Source organism: Jaculus jaculus, chromosome 2 (genome assembly GCF_020740685.1).
Source record: "Jaculus jaculus isolate mJacJac1 chromosome 2, mJacJac1.mat.Y.cur, whole genome shotgun sequence".
Lineage (NCBI taxonomy): Eukaryota > Metazoa > Chordata > Mammalia > Rodentia > Dipodidae > Jaculus > Jaculus jaculus.
Genome location: NC_059103.1, coordinates 384,025 through 407,618, shown reverse-complemented (window position 1 = coordinate 407,618; position 23,594 = coordinate 384,025). Strand labels below are relative to the sequence as shown.

Genomic DNA, 23,594 nt, shown 5'->3' with positions numbered 1-23,594 from the left:
TCAAGCTCACTATGCAACCAAGCATAACTTTGACCTCCTGATCCTCCTGCCTCTACCTCCAAAGTACTGGGATGACACAGCACCATGCCCAACAGGAGTTCCATGTATTTAGTATTTATTTAAGAGAACGAATAGGCATTCCAGATGCTTGTGCCACCTTGTGCATCTGGCTTTATGTGTGTACTGGGGAATCAAACCTGGGTCCTTTGGCTTTGCAGGTAAATGCCTTGACAGTTAAACTGTCTCTCCAGCCCCTAGAGTTCCATTAAAATTTATTTTTATGTATTTGAGAAATAAATGGGCTGGAGAGATGGCTTAGTGGTTAAGCACTTGCCTGTGAAGCCTAAGGACCCCAGTTCGAAGTTCAATTTCCCCAGGACCCACATAAGCCAGATGCACAAGGGGGCGCACGCATCTGGAGTTCATTTGCAGTGGCTGGAGGCCCTGGTGCGCCCATTCTCTCTCTCTCTGTTGCTCTCAAATAAATAAATAAAAATGATCAAAAAAATTTTTTTAAAAAGAGAAAAAGCGAGAGAGCACGCGCGCAAGAGTGAGAGCGTGTGCGTGCGTGTGAGCACATGCCTGGGCCTCCAGCCGCTGCAAACGAACTTCAGGTGCACGTGCCACCTTGTGCATCTGGCTTACATTCCTGAGGAATCTGGCTTACATTCCTGAGGAATCAAACCTGGGTCCATTGACTTTTCTGGCAAGCACCTTAACCATTAAGCCATCTCTCCAGCCCTAGAGTTCTTTTTTTTTTTTTTTTTTTTTTTTTTTTTTTGGTTTTTCGAGGTAGGGTTTCACTCTAGCCCAGGCTGACCTGGAATTCACTATGGAGTCTCAGGGTGGCCTCGAACTCATGGCGATCCTCCTACCTCTGCCTCCTGAGTGCTGGGATTAAAGGCGTGCGCCACCACGCCCAGCTTTAGAGTTCCATTTTTAAGAGGATGAAATGTTCTGGAGGGAGATGGATGGAGGTGCTGGCTGTACAACAATGTGGATGTACAATACTAGTAAATCTCATGCTTCAGAAAACTGTTCAAGTAGCCACTTTCATATGTGTCATTTACCACTAAACCTTAAAAAAAAAAATCCAGGTATTGTAGCACATGCCTTTGATTCTAACTCTCAGGAGGCAGAGGTAGGAGGATTGCTGTGAATTTGAGGCCAGTTTGGCACTACAGGGTGAATTCCAAGTTAGCTTGGGCTACAGTGAGATCCTACCTCAAGAAAACAACAAAACCCTAATATGATCTGATCAATGTTGCCTGATGCTGCAGAAGATTTAGAAAGCTTTTTGTAGAAATCATCCCCCAGCTAGGGTATTCTAGAGACAGACTCCAGTGTGGGCAAAATGGTTTTACGATGGGCCTGCCATTACCATTTGAATTCCTGAATAGTTTTTTGTTTGTTTGTTTTGTTTTGTTTGTTTTTTTCAAAGTAGGGTTTCACTCAAGCCCAGGCTGACGTGGAATTCACTATGTAGTCTCAGGGTGGCCTGGAGCTCATGGCAAACCCCTACCTATGCCTCCACCACACCTGGCAGAACTTCATTTTCAATGTCCTATCCTTTTCCTCTCCAACCCACCAGAAAGGAGGCCTGAAAAATAAAAGTATGTTTGTTTGAGACAGGGTCTCACATAGGACAGTGTAGCCTCAAACTTACTATGTAGCCAAGGTTGACTTTGAAGTCCTGTCCTCCTACCTCCTTCTCTGGAGTGGTAGGGTTATAGGTGTGTGTCACTATGCCCCATTTTATGTGCTGTTGGAATTGGGATACTGTGCTTCAGTACATGTAGACAAGGACTCTACCAACAATGCCACATCCCCAGCCCTCCATTTCTAGTCTGAGACAAAAAGACTCCCATGGAGTTAGATCAGCTTGCTAATATTCAAAGGTCACCCACAGAGCAGGGACCAGGGAGGTAACCTTTTAAATTTATAGGAGGACCGGGCATGGTGACACATACACACCTTTACTCTCAGCACTTGGGAAGCAGAGGTAGGAGGCATCACTGGGAGTTTGAGAACACCCAAAGATTACATAGTGAATTCCAGGTCATCCTGGTGGCTAGAGCAATTAAGATGGTTCATCACATTGTAGTCAGGAAAGCTGAGAGAGAATAGGAAGTAGGTCTCTGCCATGAAGTCTTGGGGCCGGCCCCAAGTGACTGACTTCCTCCATGTCCTAAAAGTTCCACAACCTTCACAAATAGCTCTGCCAGCTGGGGACCAAGTGTTCAGACACATGAGCCTATGGGGGGAGTGAGACCCTATCTTGAAAAAACAAAAACATTCACAGGATGTTCAGGAGAAAAATTGACATGCCTGGTCACCTGCCTCATGGTGGCAGGGTGGTCACTAGCAGAAGTTACCCCCAGGACATATAGAGCCCCCCCCCCTTTTATTTTATTGACTGGAAGTCACTTACCTCACCAAAGTGTTTCTCAATGATGTTCAGGGCCATCTGGGCAATCTGATTGTTCACATGGAGCTGTAGAGCCTCAATTCTGTCAAGGCCCCCAAGTTCTTCAATCATCAGACACAGGCTTTCCTTCTCACACAGTTTATCTGCCTCCTGCGAGCCGGGAAGGAGATCATGAGACCCAGCTGTGCCCTATGGGAGGTGGAACTTCGGTCAGCCCCCCATAGGCTATTCTCTCAGCTTTCCTGACTACAGTGTGATGAACCATCTTAACTGCTCCAGCTACCGTGCCTTCCCCGCCATGATGGAATCAAAACTTTGCACTGTAAGCTGGTATGAACCCCTTTCCTTCCTTAGGCTGCTTATCCTAAGGCATTTGCTCACATCAACAAGAAAGGAAGAGAGCCCCTCAAGGGATCCCCCATCAGTGGAAACAGACCTGGTCCAGCAAGAGCGGTCAAAGCTCCATTTCCCCCACAATGCCTGAAAACAAAAATACTTTTCCTCTTCTATTTTTTCTTCACCTTTTCCCTCTCTTCTTTCCTTCCTTTCCTTTCTCATCCATCTACACAGCCATGTGCCTAATTACATGTGGTACGGGGGATGGAATCCAGGACTTCTGCATGTTAGGCAGGCACTCTACCAACTGAGCCACATCCCCAGCTGCATCTCTTGCTCAAATGCTCCTCAGAGAATGTTCCTTCCCTAACTGCTGCCATACATGACAACCAGGACCACTCCTGAGTCACCATGACTAGGTTGTGATCCTTTTCCTAAATGCCTCTGTGTTGTCCACAAGATGTGAGGAACTTTGAGAGTGGAAGGAAAGGAAACAGAATCCTAGTTAGGTGCATGTGTGTACATATACACGTGTGCAGGGACGTGCATGTGGCGACCAGAGGTAGGTGTCAAGTGTCTTCCTCAGTAATTTTCCACCTTATTTTCTGAAACAGGGTCTCTCACTGGACCTTGAACCTACCCATTATGCTAAACTATGTGGCCAGCACGTCCCGGGGATGATCTTGCGTTGTGTTCGCAGAAACTATAATTACATGCATGCCACTGTGCCATGTTTTAGGTGGGTGCTGGAGATCTTAACACAAGTCCTTATACTTGCACAGCAAGAGTACTTTACCCACTGAGCCATCTACTCAGCCCCTCCTACTTTTTATTGAGGGGTGTCTGTCCATGTTTGGGCACATGTCCGCAGGTGTTAATGTATGTGTTCGCATGTGTGTGGAGACCAGGTGTCTACTTCAGGTATCTTTCTCAGTCCCTCTTTACTTTTTTTTTAACTTGTTTTTGAGAGAGAGACAAAGATAGAAAGAGAATGGGCACACCAAAGCCTTTAGCCACTGCAAACAAACTCCAGTCCCATGTGCCCCCTTGTGCATGTGGCTTACGTGGGTACTGGGGAATTGAAACTGGAACTGGGTCCTTGGGCTTGGCAAAGGTCTTAACCACTAAAGCCATCTCTCCAGCTCTTCCACTTTACTCTTTGAAGCTGCATCTCTCACTGAACCTGGAGCTTACCAAGTTGACTAGACTAGCCAGCCAGCAAACTTAAAAGATCCTGTCTATGGCCCCTCCTCACTGGGATTAGAGGTGCACACCATCACACCCTGCTTTTATGTCAATGCTGGGGATCTGAACTCAGGTCTTCCACTGTGCTCATGAAGCAAACACTTTACCCACTGAGCCATCTCCCACCCTCTCTTTGAGTCTTTTTTTAAAAAACTTTTTTATTTTTTATTTATTTGAGAGCAACAGACAGAGAAAGAGGCAGAGAAAGGGAGAGAGAGAATGGTAGCCAGAACCACTAGCCACTGCAAATGAACTCCAGATGCGTGTGTCCCCTTGTGCATCTGGCTAACGTGGATCCTGGGGAATCGAGCCTCGAACTGGGGGTCCTTGGGCTTCACAGGCAAGTGCTTAACGCTAAGCCACCTCTCCAGCCCTCTTTTTGAGTCTCATGAGCCACATTCAATATTTTAAACTGGAGCCTGCTGCTGATACACCAGCCCACTAGAACAGCTCACCTGCAGGATGTAAGTGATGATGTCAAGGATGATAACAACGACCTTCGTGTCTGGGATGGTGAGCAGATTTATCAGTGGCCCCAGCACTCCAGACTGAACGAGCTGTGACAGTTGTGTCACAGAGGCTCCTATTGCAAAATTCGCCACTGTCCACACAGCCTCTTTCTGGACTTTGAATTCCGCCTGCAGACAGAGATCGTCACTGTCTATAGAGCTTCAAGAGTCCCAGGAAGTGATGCCCAGGCTGGCCTTGAACTTGCTGTGTAGTCAAGAGTGACCTCACGCTCCTAATCCTCCTGCCTCTACCTTTCCTGCGCTGGGATTACAAGCGTGCGGCACCACACGGAGTATTTGTAGTGCTGGGGACTGAACCCGGGGCTCTGAGCATGCTAGGCAAGCTCTCTAACACCGAGCTGTGTCTCCATCCCCAGCTTGAATTTTTTGAGACAGTATTTCACTATAAAACCCAGACTGCCCTAAGACTCATTATGTACGTAGCTCATGCTGGCCTTCAACTCTTTTGTTTTTTGGTTTTTTGAAGTAGGGTCTAGCCCAGGCTGACCTGGAATTCATTGTGTCTAGTCTCAGGGTAGCCTCGAATTGGCTTACTTTCTACAAGAGCTGATGATAGGCAGGACTATACTTACAATTTTTAAAATTTCTATTTACTTGTAGGTGTATAGGTATATATGGGCACATCATGGCCTCTTGCCACTGCAAATGAATGCCTGTCTGGCTTTATGTGGGTGGCTAGGAAATTGAATTTGGGCTGGCAGGATTTGCAATCATCAAGTGACTTTAACCACTGAGCCATCTCCCCAGCCGTTTGTACAGAATGCTCTGGCTACCTGCCTCCAACTCTTGAGAGAAGACTGCATTTGTGAGAAGCCATGAAGTAGCTAGGCAGACTCCAACAGGACCTTTGTTTCAGATAGGGTCTCATGTAGCCCAGGCTCATCTGAAACTCTGTAGCCAAGATGATCTTGAAGTCTTAATCCTCCTGCCTCCACCTCCAGGTGAAAAGTTTATAGGTATACACCACATCTGGCTGGCAGGGAGGTTGTAGGATAAATAGATTCACTTCCCTATGCCAAGTTGTGGGAGAAATGGAGCCAACAACATTAATCAGTCCAGATAGCCTACACAGACTAAGAATTATATTTGGAGTTTTAGATAGTGGCCTAGGCCCACATTTCTGATCTTTCTGTCTGGTAAAATTTTGGACAAGTTATATAGCAGGGCATGGAGATATGATCTAGGAGACAGAACGAGGCCAAAGTAACAAAGATCACTGAAATATTGCTCAATGAACCATTTCCTTGGATAAAGCACACTTGGCCTGAGAATATAGGCATCATTTATCATGGATTCTTTGATTCTTGGGTAGCTATTCTCATTTCTTATCTGGGAGAAAAAAAATGCCCTCCATATCAAACAAAAAATACTGAAGCCAGGCGTGGTGGTACACACTTATAACCCCAGCACTGGGGAGGCTGAGGGTGGGAAGAGTAGTGAATTTGAGGCTAGCAAGGGATACACAGTGAGAGTCTCAAACAACTACAAAATGCCTGAATACTTAGACTCCAAATTACAGTTCAAAAGATGTGGGCTAGGCTGGAGGGATAGCTTAGCAGTTAAGGCACTTGTCTGCAAAGCTAACGGACCTCTGTTTGATTCCCCAGGATCCATGTAAGCCAGATGCACAAGGTGGCACATGCATCTGGAGGTCGTTTGCAATGGCTGGAGGCCCTGCCATGTCCATTCTCTCTATTTGCCTATCTAAAATAAGTAAAGAAAAAAAGATGTGGGCTGAGATGAGTTCTGGTTGATTCATAACTGGATATTTCTGATTAGAATACTTGTGGAAGTGAGGCACAGTGGCGAGCCCCTGTTATCCCAGCAAGTGGGAAGCTGAGGCAGGAGGCTTGAGAGTTTGAGACTAGGACTAGCCTTGGCTACACAGCAAGATCCTGTCCAAAACAAAAGTAAATACAATCGTATGGACTCACCGTGGGATGCAGGGTAAGGAATGCTGGAGGGACAGAAAGGTTCCACAGCTTGAGATGCATACCTGCCAAGCTCTCCCAAGCAGATGCAGACCTGGGAACCTGTTGTCCAACCTCTGAATGGAGAAGCCCCTGGCTTCTCCTTCCTCATGCTACTCCAACCTGCCTCCTCGCTCCCAACCCAAGGTGTTCAGATGGCTTCAATTCATTCATTAGACGGTGGCAGGTGGGCAGAGGATATAGTTTAGTTGGCAGAGTGCTTGCCGGGTAGGTACAAAGTTCTGGATGCAGTCCCCAGCACTGTATAAACCAGGAGTGCTGGCACATGCCCGCCTGAAATCCCAGTGCTTGGGAGGTAGAGGCTGAAGGATTAGGAGTTCAACGTTATGTGGCTACAAAGTGAGGGAGGAATGAAATGCTGCCGGCAGCACTGCTTCTGAGGAAGGACAGTGGGTGGGAATCGGGAGGAATAAGGAGGCTTTATTGCCTGTCTACTTTATACTTCAATTTGTACGTAGATTATGGCCATTTCTTTTGAGACAGGGTGTCACGTAGGATAGGCTGGCCTCGAACTCCCTACATCAACAAAGATGATCTTGAACTTCTGATCCTCCTGCCTCCACCTGTCAAGTGCTCAGAACACAGGCTTTGCACCCTGATACCTGGTTACACAGTGATGGGGATTGAACCCAGGCATTCACACATGCTAGGCAAGTGCTTACCCAACTCAGCTACACCTCCAGACCCATAGACTTTACTTTGACCAATTTTACTGGTATAGCAAGAAGTCCAGCTTTCTTCATGTGACATCATAGTCTGATATGGTCTTTCTTCTAAAATTCCATCTCCTCCCTCTTTTGAGAGTAGAGAGATTTGAACGACATAGTCTTTGACCACCTCAAAGAAAGGAGCCACTATTTAATAGCTCAAGATTTTTCTAGGTGCTTGAGTTGTGGGCTCACCTCTGCATTAAAATGCTGCTGGTTTTGTCACTTGTGTCTGGCAGATCTTTCAGAATGCAATGCAAGCTGGGTGTGGCAGCACACGCCAGAGGTAGGAGGATCGCCGTGAGTTTGAGGCCATCCTGAGACTACATAGTGAATTTCAGGTCAGCCTGGGCTTGAGCAAAATCCTACCTCAGGGGCTGGAGAGATGGCGTAGCGGTTAAGCGCTTGCCTGTGAAGCCTAAGGACCCCGGTTCAAGGCTCGGTTCCCCAGGTCCCACGTTAGCCAGATGCACAAGGGGGCGCACGCGTCTGGAGTTCGTTTGCAGAGGCTGGAAGCCCTGGCGCACCCATTCTCTCTCTCTCCCTCTATCTGCCTTTCTCTCTGTGTCTGTCGCTCTCAAAAAAAAAAAAAAAAAAAAAAATCCTACCTCAGAAAACCAAACAAGCAAGCAAGCAACAACAACAAAAACCCCACCAAAAGCAGAATGCAGTGCAGCATATACATATATGTATGTATGTATATATGTATGTATATTATATATATATATGTATTTATATATATATATGTATTTTTTTATATACACAGGTATATATAGATATTTGGTTTTTTGAGGCAGGGTCTTGCTCTGGCCCAGGCTGACGCGGAATTCATTATGTAGTCCCAGGATGGCCTTGAACTCACTGCGACCCTCCTACTCCTGCCTCCCAAGTGCTGGAATTAAAGGTGTGTGCCACCATGCCCAGCAACACACAGGAAACACAGGAATGCGACAAGCTTTGCTGGGCTCTCAATTAACCTGCATCTGAATTCCTGGAGGAACTTGGGGCCATGGGAAAATACTCTTGCCGTGGATGGCCACTTACATTTTTCAGCACAGCCACCAGAGGTGGCAGCAAGTTCCACGTGACCAGCTGCTGGATGTGATGGCGGGGCCCAGCGGCCACGTTGCTCAGGGCCCACATGGCTTCCTTCTGGATAGAGGACTTCGGGTGCTTGAGGAGTTGGGGCAACACCTTCAGCATGCCTGCATCAATGGCCATCTGTGTCTGGTGATCCGTTCCTGTGACAATGTTGCCCACGGTGCGGAGAGAAGGTGTCTGGAAGGACAATGCTAGTGGTCTAAGGATTGCAAACCCATCACATTCGCAGGTGAGTGCTGAGCCCTCCTGAACATCCTTCAGATGATTCTGATAGCTCTCTGGAAGCTTCTGAGCTTAAGTATTCCTGTGATCCTTATTAAGTCAACACATCTATGGTATTTTTTTTTGGCACGTGTGTGCATGTTTGTATACTTGTAGTTGTACATGAAGGCCAGAGGACCACCTCCCATGTCAACCTCAGGAATGACTTCCAGCTATGTATTTTGGTTTTTCAAGGGAGGGTCTTGCTGTAGCCCAGGCTTTACCTGGGTCTCAGGGTGGCCTTGAACTCATGGCGATACTCCTACCTCCCGAGCATTGGGATTAAAGGCCTGCACCACCACGCCTGGCTTCTACCTCTTTTAGAGACAGGGTTTCTCACTGGCCTGGAACTCACCAATTAGGCTAGACTGGCTAGATCTACCTGTCTCCACCACCCCAGTGTTGGGATTATAGGCATCTGCCACCACACTTGGCATTCATGTGGCTACTGGGATGGAACTCACGACAAGTACTTTACCAAATTACCACCTACCCACTCTCCCACAGACTTGTCAAAGCTCTCACTCAGAAAGCTGTTGTCCGTTTTATTATTTTTTTTTGTTTTATTTTTGTTTTTTCAAGGTGGGGTCTCACTCTAGCTCAGGCCAACCTAGAATTCACTATGTAGTCTCAGGGTGGCCTCGAACTCAGTGATCCGCCTGCTTCTGCCTCCCAAGTGCTTGGATTAAAGGCATGCACCACCAAACCTTCATTTTGTTTTCTTTCCTTGGAGAGACAAGGTCTTTCTATGTACCCCAGGCTGGCCTCAAACCCCCAACTTTTCCTGCCACACCTCCTAAGTGTGGAGATTGTAGGTAGATGAGACTGTGCCCACTTCATATGCTCTCAGCTGGGGAAAATACCACACTGATCATGGTTTCTATGTATTTACAGTAGCATCAAGCTCCTGGTGTGCATTTAATTAGAGCTAATGAGATCCCAATGGCATTTCTCAATGTAGTCAATGAGCCCCCTTCCAGCAACTCTGAAGGTCCCCAGGATGGCTCTATGATGGAGCTTAAAGCAATGAGTATCCTAGGAGAACTCTGTGGATTTACTTGGCTTTCTATGCACTTCAGTGGCAGCCCCCAGCGTGAGAGCCATCAACATTTCCAGAATTTTCTTAGGCATTAGGCTACCACCTTCCACTTAAGTGAGAGGTGGAAGCATTACTACAGACCAATCACAACTTTGCACAGATGCCTGCAATTGTGCCCCAGAACCTAATAAAAGTTTTGGGGGTCTTGCTTTGTTTTGTTTTTGAGGCAAGCCCAATCGACTGTCCCTGCTTTTTTATGAGAAGGAGCAAGAGCAAGAGAGAGGAGAGAACTGCCATGCCAGAGCCTCTAGCCACTGTAATCAAACTCCAGACGTGTGTGTGCTACCTCATGCACATGTGCAACCTTGCACACTTGCATCAGTTTGTGCATCTTGCTTACATGGGAGCTGGAGAGTTGAACATGGGTCCTCAGGCTTCACAGGCAACACCTTAATGACTAAACCATCTCACCAGCCCTGTAGTTTTTTAAAATATATTTTGTTTGAGAGAAAGAAAGAGGGCGAGAGAAAGGGAGAATGGGGAGAGAATGAGCGTACCAGGGCATCCAGCCACTGCAAATGAACTCAGATGCTTGCGCCCTCTTGTGTATGTGGCTTACATGGGTCCTGGAGAGTCGAACCAGGATCCTTTGGCTTTCTATACAAACACCTTAACTGTTAAGCCATCTCTCCAGCCCCCTGTGGTTCTTTTTAAGACAGTGTCTCCTTATGGAGTCCAGGCTGGCCTTGAACTCATGACCCTCCTCCCTCAGCCTCCCCCAGTGCCAGGATCACAGGCACCTCTATATCCTTGGCTGCTTCCATTCCTACTTTCCCCATTTCTAAGGACCCTCTATCTCCAAACTCACCTTGACATTGAGAGATGCTCGCCAAGGCTGTACAATGTAGATATAGTAATCAAAAGTTAGGGTAGATATGGGCAAGGTGGTTTCTACCTGCAATCCTAGCACTTGGGAAGTAGAGGAAGTAGGGCAGGAGTTCAAAGTCACCCTCAGCTACGTAGCATGCTCAAGGCCAGCCTTGGCTACATGATACCCTGGCACAGGGGAAAAAAAAGGAATTACAATAGAGGCATTTAAAATATAACCTAGGGCTGGAGGGATGGCTTAGCGGTTAAGGCATTTGCCTGCAAAGCCAAAGTACCCTGGTTCATTTCCCCAGAATCCACGTTAACCAGATGCACAAGGGGGCGCATGCATCTGGAGTTTGTTTGCAATGGCTGGAGGCCCTGGTGCACCCATTCTTTTTCTCTCTCCTCTTTCTTTGTCAAATTAATAAATAAAAATAAAATACTTTAAAATATAATCTACCCGCATGTCACAGCGGTGCATTATGTAGGTAGCGTGTGTTTAACAAGCTAGCAAAGTGTTTGATAATGGCTCTACTTGCTTTTTACTTATGTCTAAGCAATATAAATAGTGTAGTGTAGTGTAGGGAGAAGAGAAGTCCTTTATAGCTATGAGAAACCCAAAGGAGCCAGGTGTGGTGGGGCACACCTTTAATCCTAGCACTCAGGCAGAGGTAGGAGGATCACCATGAGTTCAAGGCCACCACCCTGAGACTACATAGTGAATTCTAGGTCAGCCTGAGCTACAGTTAGACCCTACCTCAAAAAAAAAAATTTTTTTTTAAGGTCTGGAGAGATGGCTTAGCAATTAAGGTATTGCCTGCAAAGCCAAAGGACCCAGGTTCAATTCCCCAGTACCCACATAAGCCAGGTGCACAAGGTGGCATGTATGTCTGGAGTTCATTTGCAGTGGCTAGAGGCCCTGGTGTGCCCATTCTCTCCCTCCCTCCTCCATCTCTCTAAAATAACAAGTAAAAATAAAGTATTTTAAACAGAAAGGAAGAAAGGTAAAGAATAGGAAATTGCAGGTGACAAGCTGAGGCCCAGGTAAAAGCTTAAAACTGAGAAGGGAGACCTGGGGTGTGTGTGGGGGGGTGCATAGAGAAGCTGGTGAAATGAACCTGACTAGAGGGTATGAGTGTTTAAAGATAGGGTCTCATGTAGCCCAGGCTGCACTCCAACTAGCTATATAGCTGAGAATGACCTCAAATTCCTGGCGTCCCTGCCCTCACCTCCCGAGTGCTGGGATTACAGGCCTACGGCAGCAGCCTAGTTTGATCGACCCCAGAGCTTGGCACATGCTAGGCAAGCACTCTGTCAACCGAGCTACATCCCAGCCTACAGACGCAGATTGGAGATGCTGTTTACCAAGATGCTGAGTTCCATGCTGCTCATGAACTCCACGAGCCTAGGCAGGACCCCTGCATCAACCACTTGGCCAATGCGCTCGTTGCAGCCTTCAGTGAGGTAAGACAGGGCCCAGCAGGTGTCAGACAGAATCTCATTGTCATGATGCCTCAGAAGAAGGGAGAAGGCGGGCAGCATTTGCTTCACGGCTGCTTTGCTGGGGTACGGGTTCTTGTTTCGGCACAAGTTGGACAAGGTCCATGTGACGTTCCGAAGAAATGTGATCTGTAAGGAGAAAAACGCCTTCAAGTATCTGGTGCAAAGGAGAGAAAATGCAAACGCACTGTGTCCTTCCAGTCTCGGATCAATATTATTGATCAGCGTGAACAGAGCTTCTAAGCTTTAGAGAACTCGTTTTGGGCAGTGATGCATACCAGGAACAAAGTTTTATATTTCATATTAAATGTGAGGTGAAAGCCTGTTCTTCACAATGTTCTTTTCTGCTCTACTCAAGTGATGCTCTAATTTCATGATTCCTTGACAAAAGAAAATAAAAAAAGCATCAGGACATAGAGGTAGCACATGCATTTGGAGTTTACAGTGGCTGAATGCCTGGTGTACCCCTTCTCTATCCCTCTCTTCTCAAATAACTTTTTTCAATTAAAACAAACAAGAACAATTGGGCATGGGGGCACACGCCTTTAAGCCCAGCACTTGGTAGGCAGAGGTAGGAGGATTGCTACCCTAAGACTACATAGTGAATTCCAGGTCAGCCTAGAGCTTAGAGTGAAGCCCTATCTTGAAAAAAACAAAACAAACAAAAATCCCTCAACTGAAGAACTATACTATTCGAATTGTCTGTGCCCCCTGAGTGGAAATGTTGATCATTATCTATGATTCTAAGATGGTATGCTTTGAAAATAGAGAAAGAGAGAGGGAGGGAGAGAGAATGAATGGGTGCACCAGGGCCTCCAGTAATTGCAGATGAACTCCAGACGCATGTGCCATCTTGTGCATCTGGCTTATGTGGGTCCCGAGTCCTTAGGCTTTGCAGGCTATCTCTCCAACCTCAAGCTTTGAAAACTTTTTAAGGGTTGGGGAGATGGTTTTGTAGTTGAAGTTCCTTGATTGGAAAGCTTGTCATCTCAGGTTCAGTTCTCCAGTACCCACATAAGGGCCAGATACACACAGAGGTACATGCACCTGGAGATTGTTTGGAGTGACAAGAGGTCCTAGTATGCCCATACTTTCTTAAATATTTTGGGGGAGGCAGAGGTAGGAGGATTGCTTTGAGTTTGAGGCCAGCCTCAACCACATAGTGCATTCCAGGTTAGCATACTTCAGTGGAGAAGAAAATTTTTTAGTTATAGATGACTTTATATTTATATATATTTTGATCACATTCATCCCATTGTCTTTTTTCTTTTTGGAGGCAAGCCCGATAGACTGGGCTTTTTTAAGATTTTATTTTTATTTATTTATTAGTGATGGGGGAGTGAGAATGGGCATGCCAGGCCCTCTAGCCACTGTAAATGAACTCCAGACGCATGTGCATCTGACTTATGTGGGACCTGGAGAATCGAACCTATGTCCTTAGGCTTCACAGGCATGCACCTTAACCACTGAGCCATCTCTCCAGCCTGGGCTTTTTTTTTTTTTTTAATGCAAGAGTGTGAGGGAGTGGGGAGAATTGGTGCTCCAGGACCTTCAGCCACAGCAATTGGGCTCTAGACATGAGCACCACCTTATGCACATGTGTGACCTTTGCACACTTGTATCACCTTTGTGCATCTGGCTTACATGGGATCTGGAGAGTAGAGCATGAGTCCTTAGGCTTCTCAGGCAAGGGTCTTCATAGCTAAGCCATCTCTCCAGCCCCCATTGTCTTTTCTTGTCCTCCTCCCACTCCCACAAAATCCTATCTCCCAACTAGCTCAACTTCTACTTTGCAACCTTAAAAAGAAAATAAATTAGTGGCTACTGAGTTTACTAAGGGCTGCTTGCATGAGCATGTGTGAGCGATTATTGACCTGAGCATTGATAATTTCCCAGTGGCTATACCACGACCAAAATGTCTCCCCCTCCCCTACTTTGAAAAACTTTAATGGACCTCTTTGTTAATGTTTTAAGAAGAACAGTGCTACTGACCCTATAGAACAAATTTGAGTCATGGTTGTTTTTTTTTTTTTGGTTTTTCAAGGTAGGGTCTTGGTCTTGCTCTAGCCCAGGCTGACCTGGAATTCACTATGTAGTCTCAGGGTGGCCTTGAATTCTTAGTGATCCTCCTACTGCTGTCTCCCGAGGGCTAGGATCAAAGTTGTGTGCCACCATGCCTGGCTTGAGTCACTCTTTACTCCAAAATGTTACTCCATCCTAGACCTCTGACTACCACAAGAAACATGGAATGAGCAGTCACACAATCTAGCCTTGATTCAGAAGAACCACTCTATTTCCCAACCTGGGAATTGATTACCTAGGTTTTCTTTTTATCCTCTTGGTTTTTCAAGGTAGGGTCTCACTGTAGCCTGGGCTGACCTGGAATTCACTATATGGTCTCAGGGTGGCCTCCAACTCAGTGATCCTCCTGCCTCTGCCTCCAAATGCTGGGATTAAAGGTATGTGCCACCACATTCAGCTTCTTTTCTTTATCCTTTTAAAGTTTTTATTTATTTATTTGAAAGAGAGAAAGAGGGAGAGAGAAGATGGGCACACCAGGGCCTCTAGGACTACTGCAAACAAACCCGATGCATGCACCACATGTGCATCTGGCTTATATGGGTTCTGGGTTCTTAGGCTTTGCAGGCAAGTGCCTTAACCACTAAGCAATCTCTCCAGACCCTCTTTCCTTTATCTTGTTTGTGCTCAGGTTTGAGGCTGGGACCTTGGTGTCTAAGCAGTTTTTCTGACTTGAAGATACTCACTGGTATGGTCGATGATACAATGGCCAGCAGGTGTGGGATGGCATTGCTTGAGATAATGAGGTCTCTGAATTCTGGGCCATCACCTGCAAGTGGATCAGAATGTGATATTGAGGCGGGGGGCTGGGGGGGGGAGAGAGTGCAAAGATCTAGGTGTGATGGCGCATGCCTGTCATCTCAAGGCCAGCCTGGGCTACTTAGTGAGACTTCTCAACTCCCAGCATTCCCCTGCAAAAAAAAAAAAAAAAAAAAAAAAAAAGAAAGAAAGAAAGAACAAGAGAATCTTGGATTGGTTGACTTATTTAAAAAATCTATGCAAAGGACAAGGACTAAAGCTCTTTCTTCGGTGCCTGGCAAATAGCATGGCCCAGTACCAGATCTTGGATCTCCCAGGAGTCTGTGGGTCACACGTTCCTGATGAAACAAGCAGGCACCACACAGGAGCAGTTTTGTTTTTTCTCCTTTTTTTTCTGAAGCAGAGGTTATGAATACACAAAGGAGACAGCCAGCTCTGCCTAGGTGACACACTGCAAATACTGACAGCATGGTTCTCCTCGGGAGACCAAAGATACTACATACAGACCATCTCTCTTCCCAGGAAACTGACATGGGCAGGAGCTTCCAGTGTCTGGAGCATAGCAATCAGCTAGCTCCAACTTGAGTTAGTATAAAGTTTTGGTTTGTTTGTTTGTTTGTGATGGTCTCATGTAGCCCAAGCCAACCTTTAACTTGTTATGTAGTTAAGCCTGGATTTCAACTCTTGATCCTCATCACCCAACTGCTGAGATTTTAGTGTTTATGTGCTGGAGATTGAACCAGGGCCTCATGAATACTAGGCAGGCACTCTGCCAGTTGAGCCACATCCCTCCCATGTTTGTTTTTGAGATAGGGTCTTGCTAGATTCTTAAGGTTGGCCTCAAACTCACTTTGTAGCCCAGGCTGGTCTCACACTCATGATCGTCCTGCTTTGTTCTACCAAGTGTAAGGATTGCAGGTGTGTGCAAGCACACCCAACCTTTAGTATATAAACTTGTGTGTGTGAGGCAGGGTCTTGTGGAGCCCACGCTGACCTCAAACTTGCTGTATTGCCAAGGATAATCTTAAATTCCTGATCCTCTTAACCTCCACCTCCCCAGTGCTGAGATTACAGGTGTGCACCACCACATCCAGTTTATTCCATGCTGGGGACCGAACCCAGGCCTCCAGGCATGCTGGACAAGCACTCTGCCCACTGAGCTACTTTGTAGCCCCAGTATACAAACTTTTCACCCTCAAAGTCTTCATCTCTCCAGCCATTAAGGTGAAGCATGGGGTCACACCATGTCTCTTGGCCCCGCCTGTTTCTTACTGAACCGAGTGGAACAGGAGACAGCCTCTCTGTGATACACACATCAGCTCCGGGAGCATTTTCTTAGAGCAGTTGCACTATATTCTCTTGGCTAATTCCAACATCTCAAGTCCTTGGAGATCTAATCACACTCAGCTTTGTGCTGACTCAGTCATGGTGGGTTGCTGCTTCTCCAAACTTGACATTGCTAATATTTGGCTGGCTTTAATTGGCCAAAATCCTGAGAGGCCTAATTGAGAAGTGAGTGTCTCTCCCCACCTCCCCGAGCAAGCATTTGGGATTCTTTCAGCTAGGAATCCAGGGGCTTTCTATCCCACAGCACTCATTCCCTCCCTCAAGCTTTCCTGGACCATGCGGAGAATCGATCCCCATAAGCCATATGGAGCATCTGCCCCAAGCTAAGGAGTTTGGGTTTGATTGTTACCTTAGTAACTGTCACAGGAGATAAAGTGCTCTGGGGTCCTGCATTATGTAAGGATCTCACATAAACCTACACAACAAAAGCCAAAGACACCTTGTTTTGTGCAGCGGGGTGTGTAGTGTTGAGACAGGTTCTCCTTTATTCCAGTCCAGCCTCCAATGAGTGATGCCGTTGAGAACGACCTTGAACGTCCGTCTTTCTGCCTCCAACTCTACATGCTAGGATCACAGGTATGTGCTGTCATGAGCCACCAGCACCTGAGCCTGAGGCTGTAGGGCTTGGCATTGCTGGATAGCCATAGATAGCTTGTCCCTTTTTTTATTTTTTATTTTTTGGGTTTTTCGAGGTAGGGTCTCACTCTAGCCCAGGCTGACCTGGAATTCACTATGGAGTCTCAGGGTGGCCTTGAACTCACAGCGATCCTCCTACCTCTGCCTCCCAAGTGCTGGGATTAAAGGCATGCGCCACCATGCCCGGCCAACTTGTCACTTTCACACACACTGCACCATCTAGTTTCAACTTCCAATTTCTGTCTCTGGACTTGGCTTGGATTTTGAAATTGCTCATTGTCCTCTCCCAGCACATCAAATATTTATACTGGGAGGGGAACCAGGATACCAAATGTACCACGTGATCAAAAGAACTCCCACAGATGCCACGTAACCTTCCCGTTGTTGTCTTAGCCCACTAAGGAAAGCACCTCACCTGCGATGTTACCAAGGGCCCACACTGCCTGTTCGCAGACAGTCATGTGAGGGGAGGACAGGAGCTCCACCAGAGGCTGGATGGCACCCCCTTTCACAACTGCTCGCGTGTCATCTGAAGTCCCTGAAGCAATGTTGGTGAGAGCCCAGGCTGCCTCAAACTGCAAGTGAGGGTGAAACGATGACTTCAGGAACTCCACCAGCCTGGGAATGAGCCCCGCCTCGATGATGGCCTTCAGAGGAGGGTTCTTCTCCCGTGAGAGTATTTTCCTGTTCAGTGAAAGAGAGGGAGGTGTGGAGAGTGTCACAGGGGGAGATGTCAATGTGTTCCTAATCTATCCAACCCAGGCCTCATGCATGTTAAGCAAGAACCTTACCCCTCAGCCACTCACTAGAGAATTCAGTTCAGGAGCTCTACCACTGAGCCACAACCCAGCCCCTCACTGGGGGGTTCTAGGCAAGAGCTCTACCACTGAGCCACTCCTCCAGCCCCTCAAAGGGGATGGGGGGGGGATTCGAGGCAGGAGCTCTACCACTGAGCCACGCCCCCAGCCCCTCACTGGGGGATTCTAGGCAGGAGCTCTACCACTGAGCCATGCCTGCAGCCCCTCACTGGGGGATTCTAAGCAGGAGCTCTACCACTGAGAAACACTCCTAGCCCCTCACTGGGGGATTCTAGGCAGGAGCTCTACCACTGAGCCACATCCCTAGCCCCTCACTGGGGGATTCTAGGCTGGACCTCTACCCCTGAACTATACCCCTAGCCCCTCACTATCAGATGACAAGTGGCTGAGCCAGAGCTACGTAATGTCTGTTGTTTAGCCTGCAGTACTTCCCAGCTGCACTAAGACAATACTATGCCCTTCAGGCATTATCTATGAGTTAAAATACCTACAGAGGCCAATGTAAATTAAGCAATTCATCTCTGACAACTCACTGCATCTTTTAAGTTGCCCTCAAGGAGGATGGAGCTCTAGCAATCTCATCTTGCTTCTGGGCAAACTAGCCTTTGCCTGCATTTTATGGGCTTTTTGCCAAGAAAGCAACCAGGCCACTGGAGCTCATTTCTGGCCCCAAACGTGCAGGAAGCAAAAGTGTGCATGGCCATACCTGGCAGCCTGGGTGGCTCCAAAGCAGAGGATTGGGTCTGAGCTATTCACTCCTTGGATTATTTCATCGAGAGTAAGGTGGGCCTGCAAGGAGAGAGACATGCAGGTCTAGAGTCTCTGCTAGAAGAAAGCACACACATCACCTAGCCTCATTGCCATCCGATGAAAACAGCTGGGTGCCCCATTGTGCTATGTTAAGGTAAGGATGAACAGATGCTGGTCCATAGGTCTGAGTAGGACCCCCTCCCATACTTAGGGGATGTATTAATAATTACCTTTCTCATTGCTGGGACAAAATGCCTTACAAAAAAAAATCCGGATACAGAGGAAGGGCTCATTTCAGGGTGCGCTCCAAGGTTGTCGTCTGTCCTGGTGGCAGGAGCTTGAGGCTGCTGCTCACACTCAGTCCACAGGAAGCAGACAGCAAGGGCGCTGCTGCACGACACGGGCCTCAAGAGAGTTTGTTGTTTTGCGCTTATGTTCAGGATGTGGGATATGTGGTGATGTGTGTGTGTGTGTTATATGCAAGTGCAGTATGCAGAACTTAATCACATTTGCAAAGTCCCTTTTGCCACAAAGTGACATTCATAGGTTCTGGTGATTAGGAGACATATTTGGAAGAAACTATTATTGTACCTACCACAAAGAGTTAAACATAGAATGAGCATATAACCCATATATGTATATGTGTGTGCGTGTATATACGTATATATATTTATGTATATATATATATGTATGTGTATACACACACACATATATATATAAACACACACACACACATATCTACAGACACATATACATACATGTATGCCCTACAATTCTACTCTATATATATATACCCCCCAAAGGAATTAAAAGCATGTCTCAGGAGGCCCTGGTGCACCCATATTGTCTCTAACACTCTCAATATTTTAAAAGCTGGATGTGGTGGCATACACCTTTAATCCCAGCACTTGGAAGGCAGAGGTAGGAGGATCACCGTGAGTTTCAGGTTACCCTGAGACTACATAATGAATTCATGTCAGCTGGGCAAGAGTCAAACTCTACCTTGAAAACAAAAAACAAAACAACAAAAAAAATTTAAAGCATGCCCATGCATAAAAGTATACACTTGTACAACAATGTTAACAAGCAATATTCATTGTAATAGCCAAGAAATGGACACAGTCCAGGTGGCCAGCAACTAATGAATAGATTAAACAAAATGTGGTCTTTCCATGTGGTGGGATATTATTCAATTAAGAAATGAAGACATCCCTCCAGACAAAAAGTTTGCCTCTATATCCATGACCTCATAGTGCCTGACACTACCTACACAAGACCATCATAAGAGGAGGGAAGGATCATGGCATCCAAACAGAGGAAACTTATTGAGATGGGGAGTGGATGTGATGGAGAATGGAATTTCAAAGGGGAAAAGTGGGGGAGGGAGGGTATTACCATGGGATATTTTTTATAATCATGGAAAATGTTTAATAAATTTGAGAAAAAAAAAGAAATGAAGACAGGCATGATTGCTCAATTCTTGTAATTTCAGCATTCTTTTTTAAGCTTTTATTTATTTTATTTTATTTATTTGAAAGAGAAAGAAACAGACAGGCAGAATGGGTACACCAGGGCTTCTAGTCACTGCAAACAAACTCCAGATACATGTGCCACCTTGTGCATCTGGTTTACATGTGCTCTGGGGATTGAACCAAGGTCCTTTGGCTTTGCAGACAAGTACCTTAACCACTAAGCCATCTCTCCAGCCCTCATTTCAGCATTCTGAGACACTACTACTGAGCCACACCCCAGCCCCTCACTGGGAGATGTTAGCGGGGAGCTCTACCACTGAGCCACACCCTAGCCCCACTCCTTTCTTAAACTGTAAATTAGAGTTGCAAGTTCTGAATCTATTAAACATTCTCAAGCCAGAGAAACTCTAAGGATATATCCTCCATACAACTGCCCCAGATGCTACTTTTTAATTTTTAATACATTTTATTTATTTATTTACTTATTTATTTGAGAGCGGGGGGGGGGAGAGAGAATGGGCACGCCAGGGCCTCCAACCACAACAAATGAACTCCAGATGCACATGCCCCCTTGTGCATCTGGCTTACGTGGGTCCTAGAGAATCGAACTGGGATCCTTTGGCTTTGGAGCCAAGTGCCTTAACTGCTAAGCCATGTCTCCAGGCCCCCTCCCCATAGATGCTACTTTTTGACTTACCCCATTGGCAGGCAAGTCAGAAGCTGGATCAGTGGAGTCAGTGATATTCCTTCTCTTTAAGGTCTGTTCATCTTTCTTGGCCTTGCGGAGCTCTACGCTGGCTGCTATCCTCTGCTGCCGCCTCACCTGGGAAGCAAACAAGCAATTGGCATAGCCACATCCAAGTTAGGGGCTGGGGAGATGGTTCAGCTGTTAAAGGCACTTGCTTGCTAAGCCTGCTGGTCTGGGTTCCCAGACACCCACATAAAGCCAGACCCCAAAAAAGTGTGCATTCATTTGCAGTGACAAGAGACCCTGGAATACACACATACATGTGAATAGATTAATTTTGTTAGTTTAATAAGATTTAAAAACAAAAAGTGGCAGCTGAGTATCATGTCCATGCTTTTAATCCTAGCAATTGGGAGGCTGAAGTAGGGTCACCATGAGTTTGAAGCCAGTCTGGGCTTCATTGTAAGTCCCAGGTCAGCCTGAGCTTAGTGAGACCCTTACTTTTTTTTTAATTAATTAATTTATTTGACAGAGAAGGGGGGGGGAGAGAATGGGCACGCCAGTGCTTCTAGCCACTGCAAATGAACTCCAGATGTGTGCACCATTGGGTCCAGGAGACCCTTACTTAAAAATTAAAAAAAAAAAAAAGATGGGTGAGGGGTTCTGCTGGAGAGATGACTTTGCAGTTAAGGTGCTTGCCTATGAAACCTAACAACCCAGGTTCAATTCCCCAATACCCATGTAAGCTAGATATACAAGGTAGCACATGCGTCTGGAGTTCGTTTGCACTAGCTGAGGCCCTGGTGTGCCCATTCTCTCTCTCGTTCTGCCTCTCTAATAATAACAACTTAATTTTTTTAAAGCTGGAGAGATGGCTCGGTGGTTAAAAGTACTCACTTGCAAAGTCTGCCAAATCCAGCTGGATTCCACAGTACCGAGGGGAAGCCAGACATATAAAGTGGTATATGCATCTGGAGTTCATTTACAGTGGTAATTTGCCCATACACACACACTCTCAAAATAAATAAAACAAACACAAAGTGTCTGTTGAGGCAACATGTCACCTCAGAGTGTGTGTGTGTGTGCGTGTATGAGAGAGAGAGAGAGAAATGAATGAATGAATGAATGAATGAATGAATAGGAGAATATGGGTGTACCTGGGCCTCTAGCCACTGCAAACGAACTCCAGGCACATGCGTCACCTTGTGCAGCTGGTTTATGAGGGTATTGGGGAATTGCACCTGGGTCCTTGGGCTTCATGGGCAAGCACCTTAACCACTAAGCCATCTGGACAGTGCCCTAATTTTTTGTTTTGCTACAGGCTTTGAACCTGTGATCCACCTAGCTTCCCAAGTGCTGGAATTACAGGCATGGGCCACCACATGCTTACATCCCATTTCAGATACATTTCAAACACATGTCCTTAGTGAAAAAAGGTGATTCGTACTCACGGATGTGTCTTTGCCTCGGTATTTAAATTTCCTCAGTCTCTCCTCAGGAGCGTCTAAGGTAGGCATGTTGGCTAGAAGGAATTACCTCAGGGTAGGAAAATTACAAAGAGGTTTTCAGGATCCAGCTGGTGGGTTATTAGGTTGAAGTTCTTAGGATCTAAAATCTGCAGGGGATCATGGGAAACCAGACAGTTGACTCAAAAGCCAGCTACCACATATCACCACGCCAGCCTTGCAGGCTGTCACTCCCTCAATAGGCTGTGAGCCCCTTTAAAAGGCACCCTGAGAGCTATTAGGGGACCAGAACTGATCTCCATCTGCACACGATTTTTAAATATATATATATTTTATTATTTGAGAGAGAAAGAGGTGTGGGGGGGAGAGAATGGGTGCTCCAGGTCCTCCAGCCACTGCAGACAAGCTCCAGATACATGCGTCCCCTTGTGCATCTGGCTTTCATGGGTCCTGGAGGGTCGAACCGGTATCCTTTGGCTTTGCAGGCAAACACCTTAATCGCTAAGCCATCGCTCTTGCCCTTGTACACAATCCTTTAAAACACATCTTGAGAGGCTGGAGAGATGGTTTAGCAGTTAAGCCATAAGCCTGCCAAGCCTAAGGACCCAGGTTCAATTCTCCAGGTCCCATGTAAGCCAGATGTACATGGTGGTGCATGCATCTGGAGTTAATCTGTAGTAGCTGGAGGCCCTGGAGTTCTCCCCCCCCCCCCCGTCTCAAATAAAATAGATAAATTAAAAATAAATAAAATGCAGCTTGGGGGCTAGAGAGATGGTTCAGAGGGTTAAAGTGCTTCCTGCACAAGTGTGAGTTCAGATCTTCAGAATCTTCCACATAGAAGACAGATGTTGAGGTGGACATCAGTAATCCTACCGCATGTATGGTAAGAAGGGAGGCAGGCAGGAGAATGTTCTGGAAGCTCATAGGCCAGCTAGCCTAACTAATGCAGTGATGAGGAGCAGGAGACCCTGTCTCAAACATGGTGGAAAACAAGGACACCCCCCCAAACACACACACCAGAAATTGTTCTGACTTCCACACGCAAACATGTGTGCACATCCATGTGCACACATCAAAACAACCAACACAAAAAATGCAGCGTGGCCTGCCCCGGGTCCCTGGCAACAGGTGTGCTGTTACAGGAAGCATACGTCTTGCATATGGGAGGGTCCAAGGCGTTCAATACAGGCAGCCCATGCAGGATGGGAAAGAGGCCAACCACACCCAACAGGATGGTGCCTTTTCCTCCCCCACCCTACCCACCAACACATTTGGTCAGAGCTCTCTCCAGCATGGCCCACTACTAAATCTTTGGTCAACTTCCTCCAGGTAGTTTAGGCCAGAGTTTCTTGTACTTTTTCTACTTAATAACCCTCTTTACCCCCCAGATTTTGTGGGGAGGGAGTCTAAGGGCAAAGGTTGAGACAGGATCTCATGAAGTCCAGGCTGGCTTTGAATGCCTTTTTAAAACATATACAAGCCGGGCATGGTGGCACACATCTTTAATTCCAGCACTCAAGAGACAGAGGTAGGAGGATCGCTGTGAGTTCGAGGCTACCCTGAGACTACAG

At 46.6% G+C, this 23,594-nt stretch overlaps 1 protein-coding gene across 1 annotated transcript in view; it reads right to left on the bottom strand.

Annotated features, from left to right (window-relative positions):
• The window catches only part of Kpna7 (karyopherin subunit alpha 7), a 59,001-nt gene extending 36,868 nt beyond the window's left edge, over window positions 1–22,133 (bottom strand). Inside the window, exons 1-9 of the mRNA XM_045142790.1 lie at window positions 22,009–22,133; window positions 20,567–20,692; window positions 18,354–18,436; window positions 17,245–17,513; window positions 14,774–14,856; window positions 11,874–12,137; window positions 8,282–8,515; window positions 4,465–4,647; window positions 2,432–2,578 (exon numbers count right to left, since the gene is read on the bottom strand). Of these exons, the coding sequence (XP_044998725.1) occupies window positions 2,432–2,578; window positions 4,465–4,647; window positions 8,282–8,515; window positions 11,874–12,137; window positions 14,774–14,856; window positions 17,245–17,513; window positions 18,354–18,436; window positions 20,567–20,692; window positions 22,009–22,074 (1,455 nt within the window). The 5' untranslated portion in view covers window positions 22,075–22,133. The remainder of the gene's footprint in view (window positions 1–2,431; window positions 2,579–4,464; window positions 4,648–8,281; window positions 8,516–11,873; window positions 12,138–14,773; window positions 14,857–17,244; window positions 17,514–18,353; window positions 18,437–20,566; window positions 20,693–22,008) is intronic.
• Between the last annotated feature and the right edge of the window lie 1,461 nt (window positions 22,134–23,594).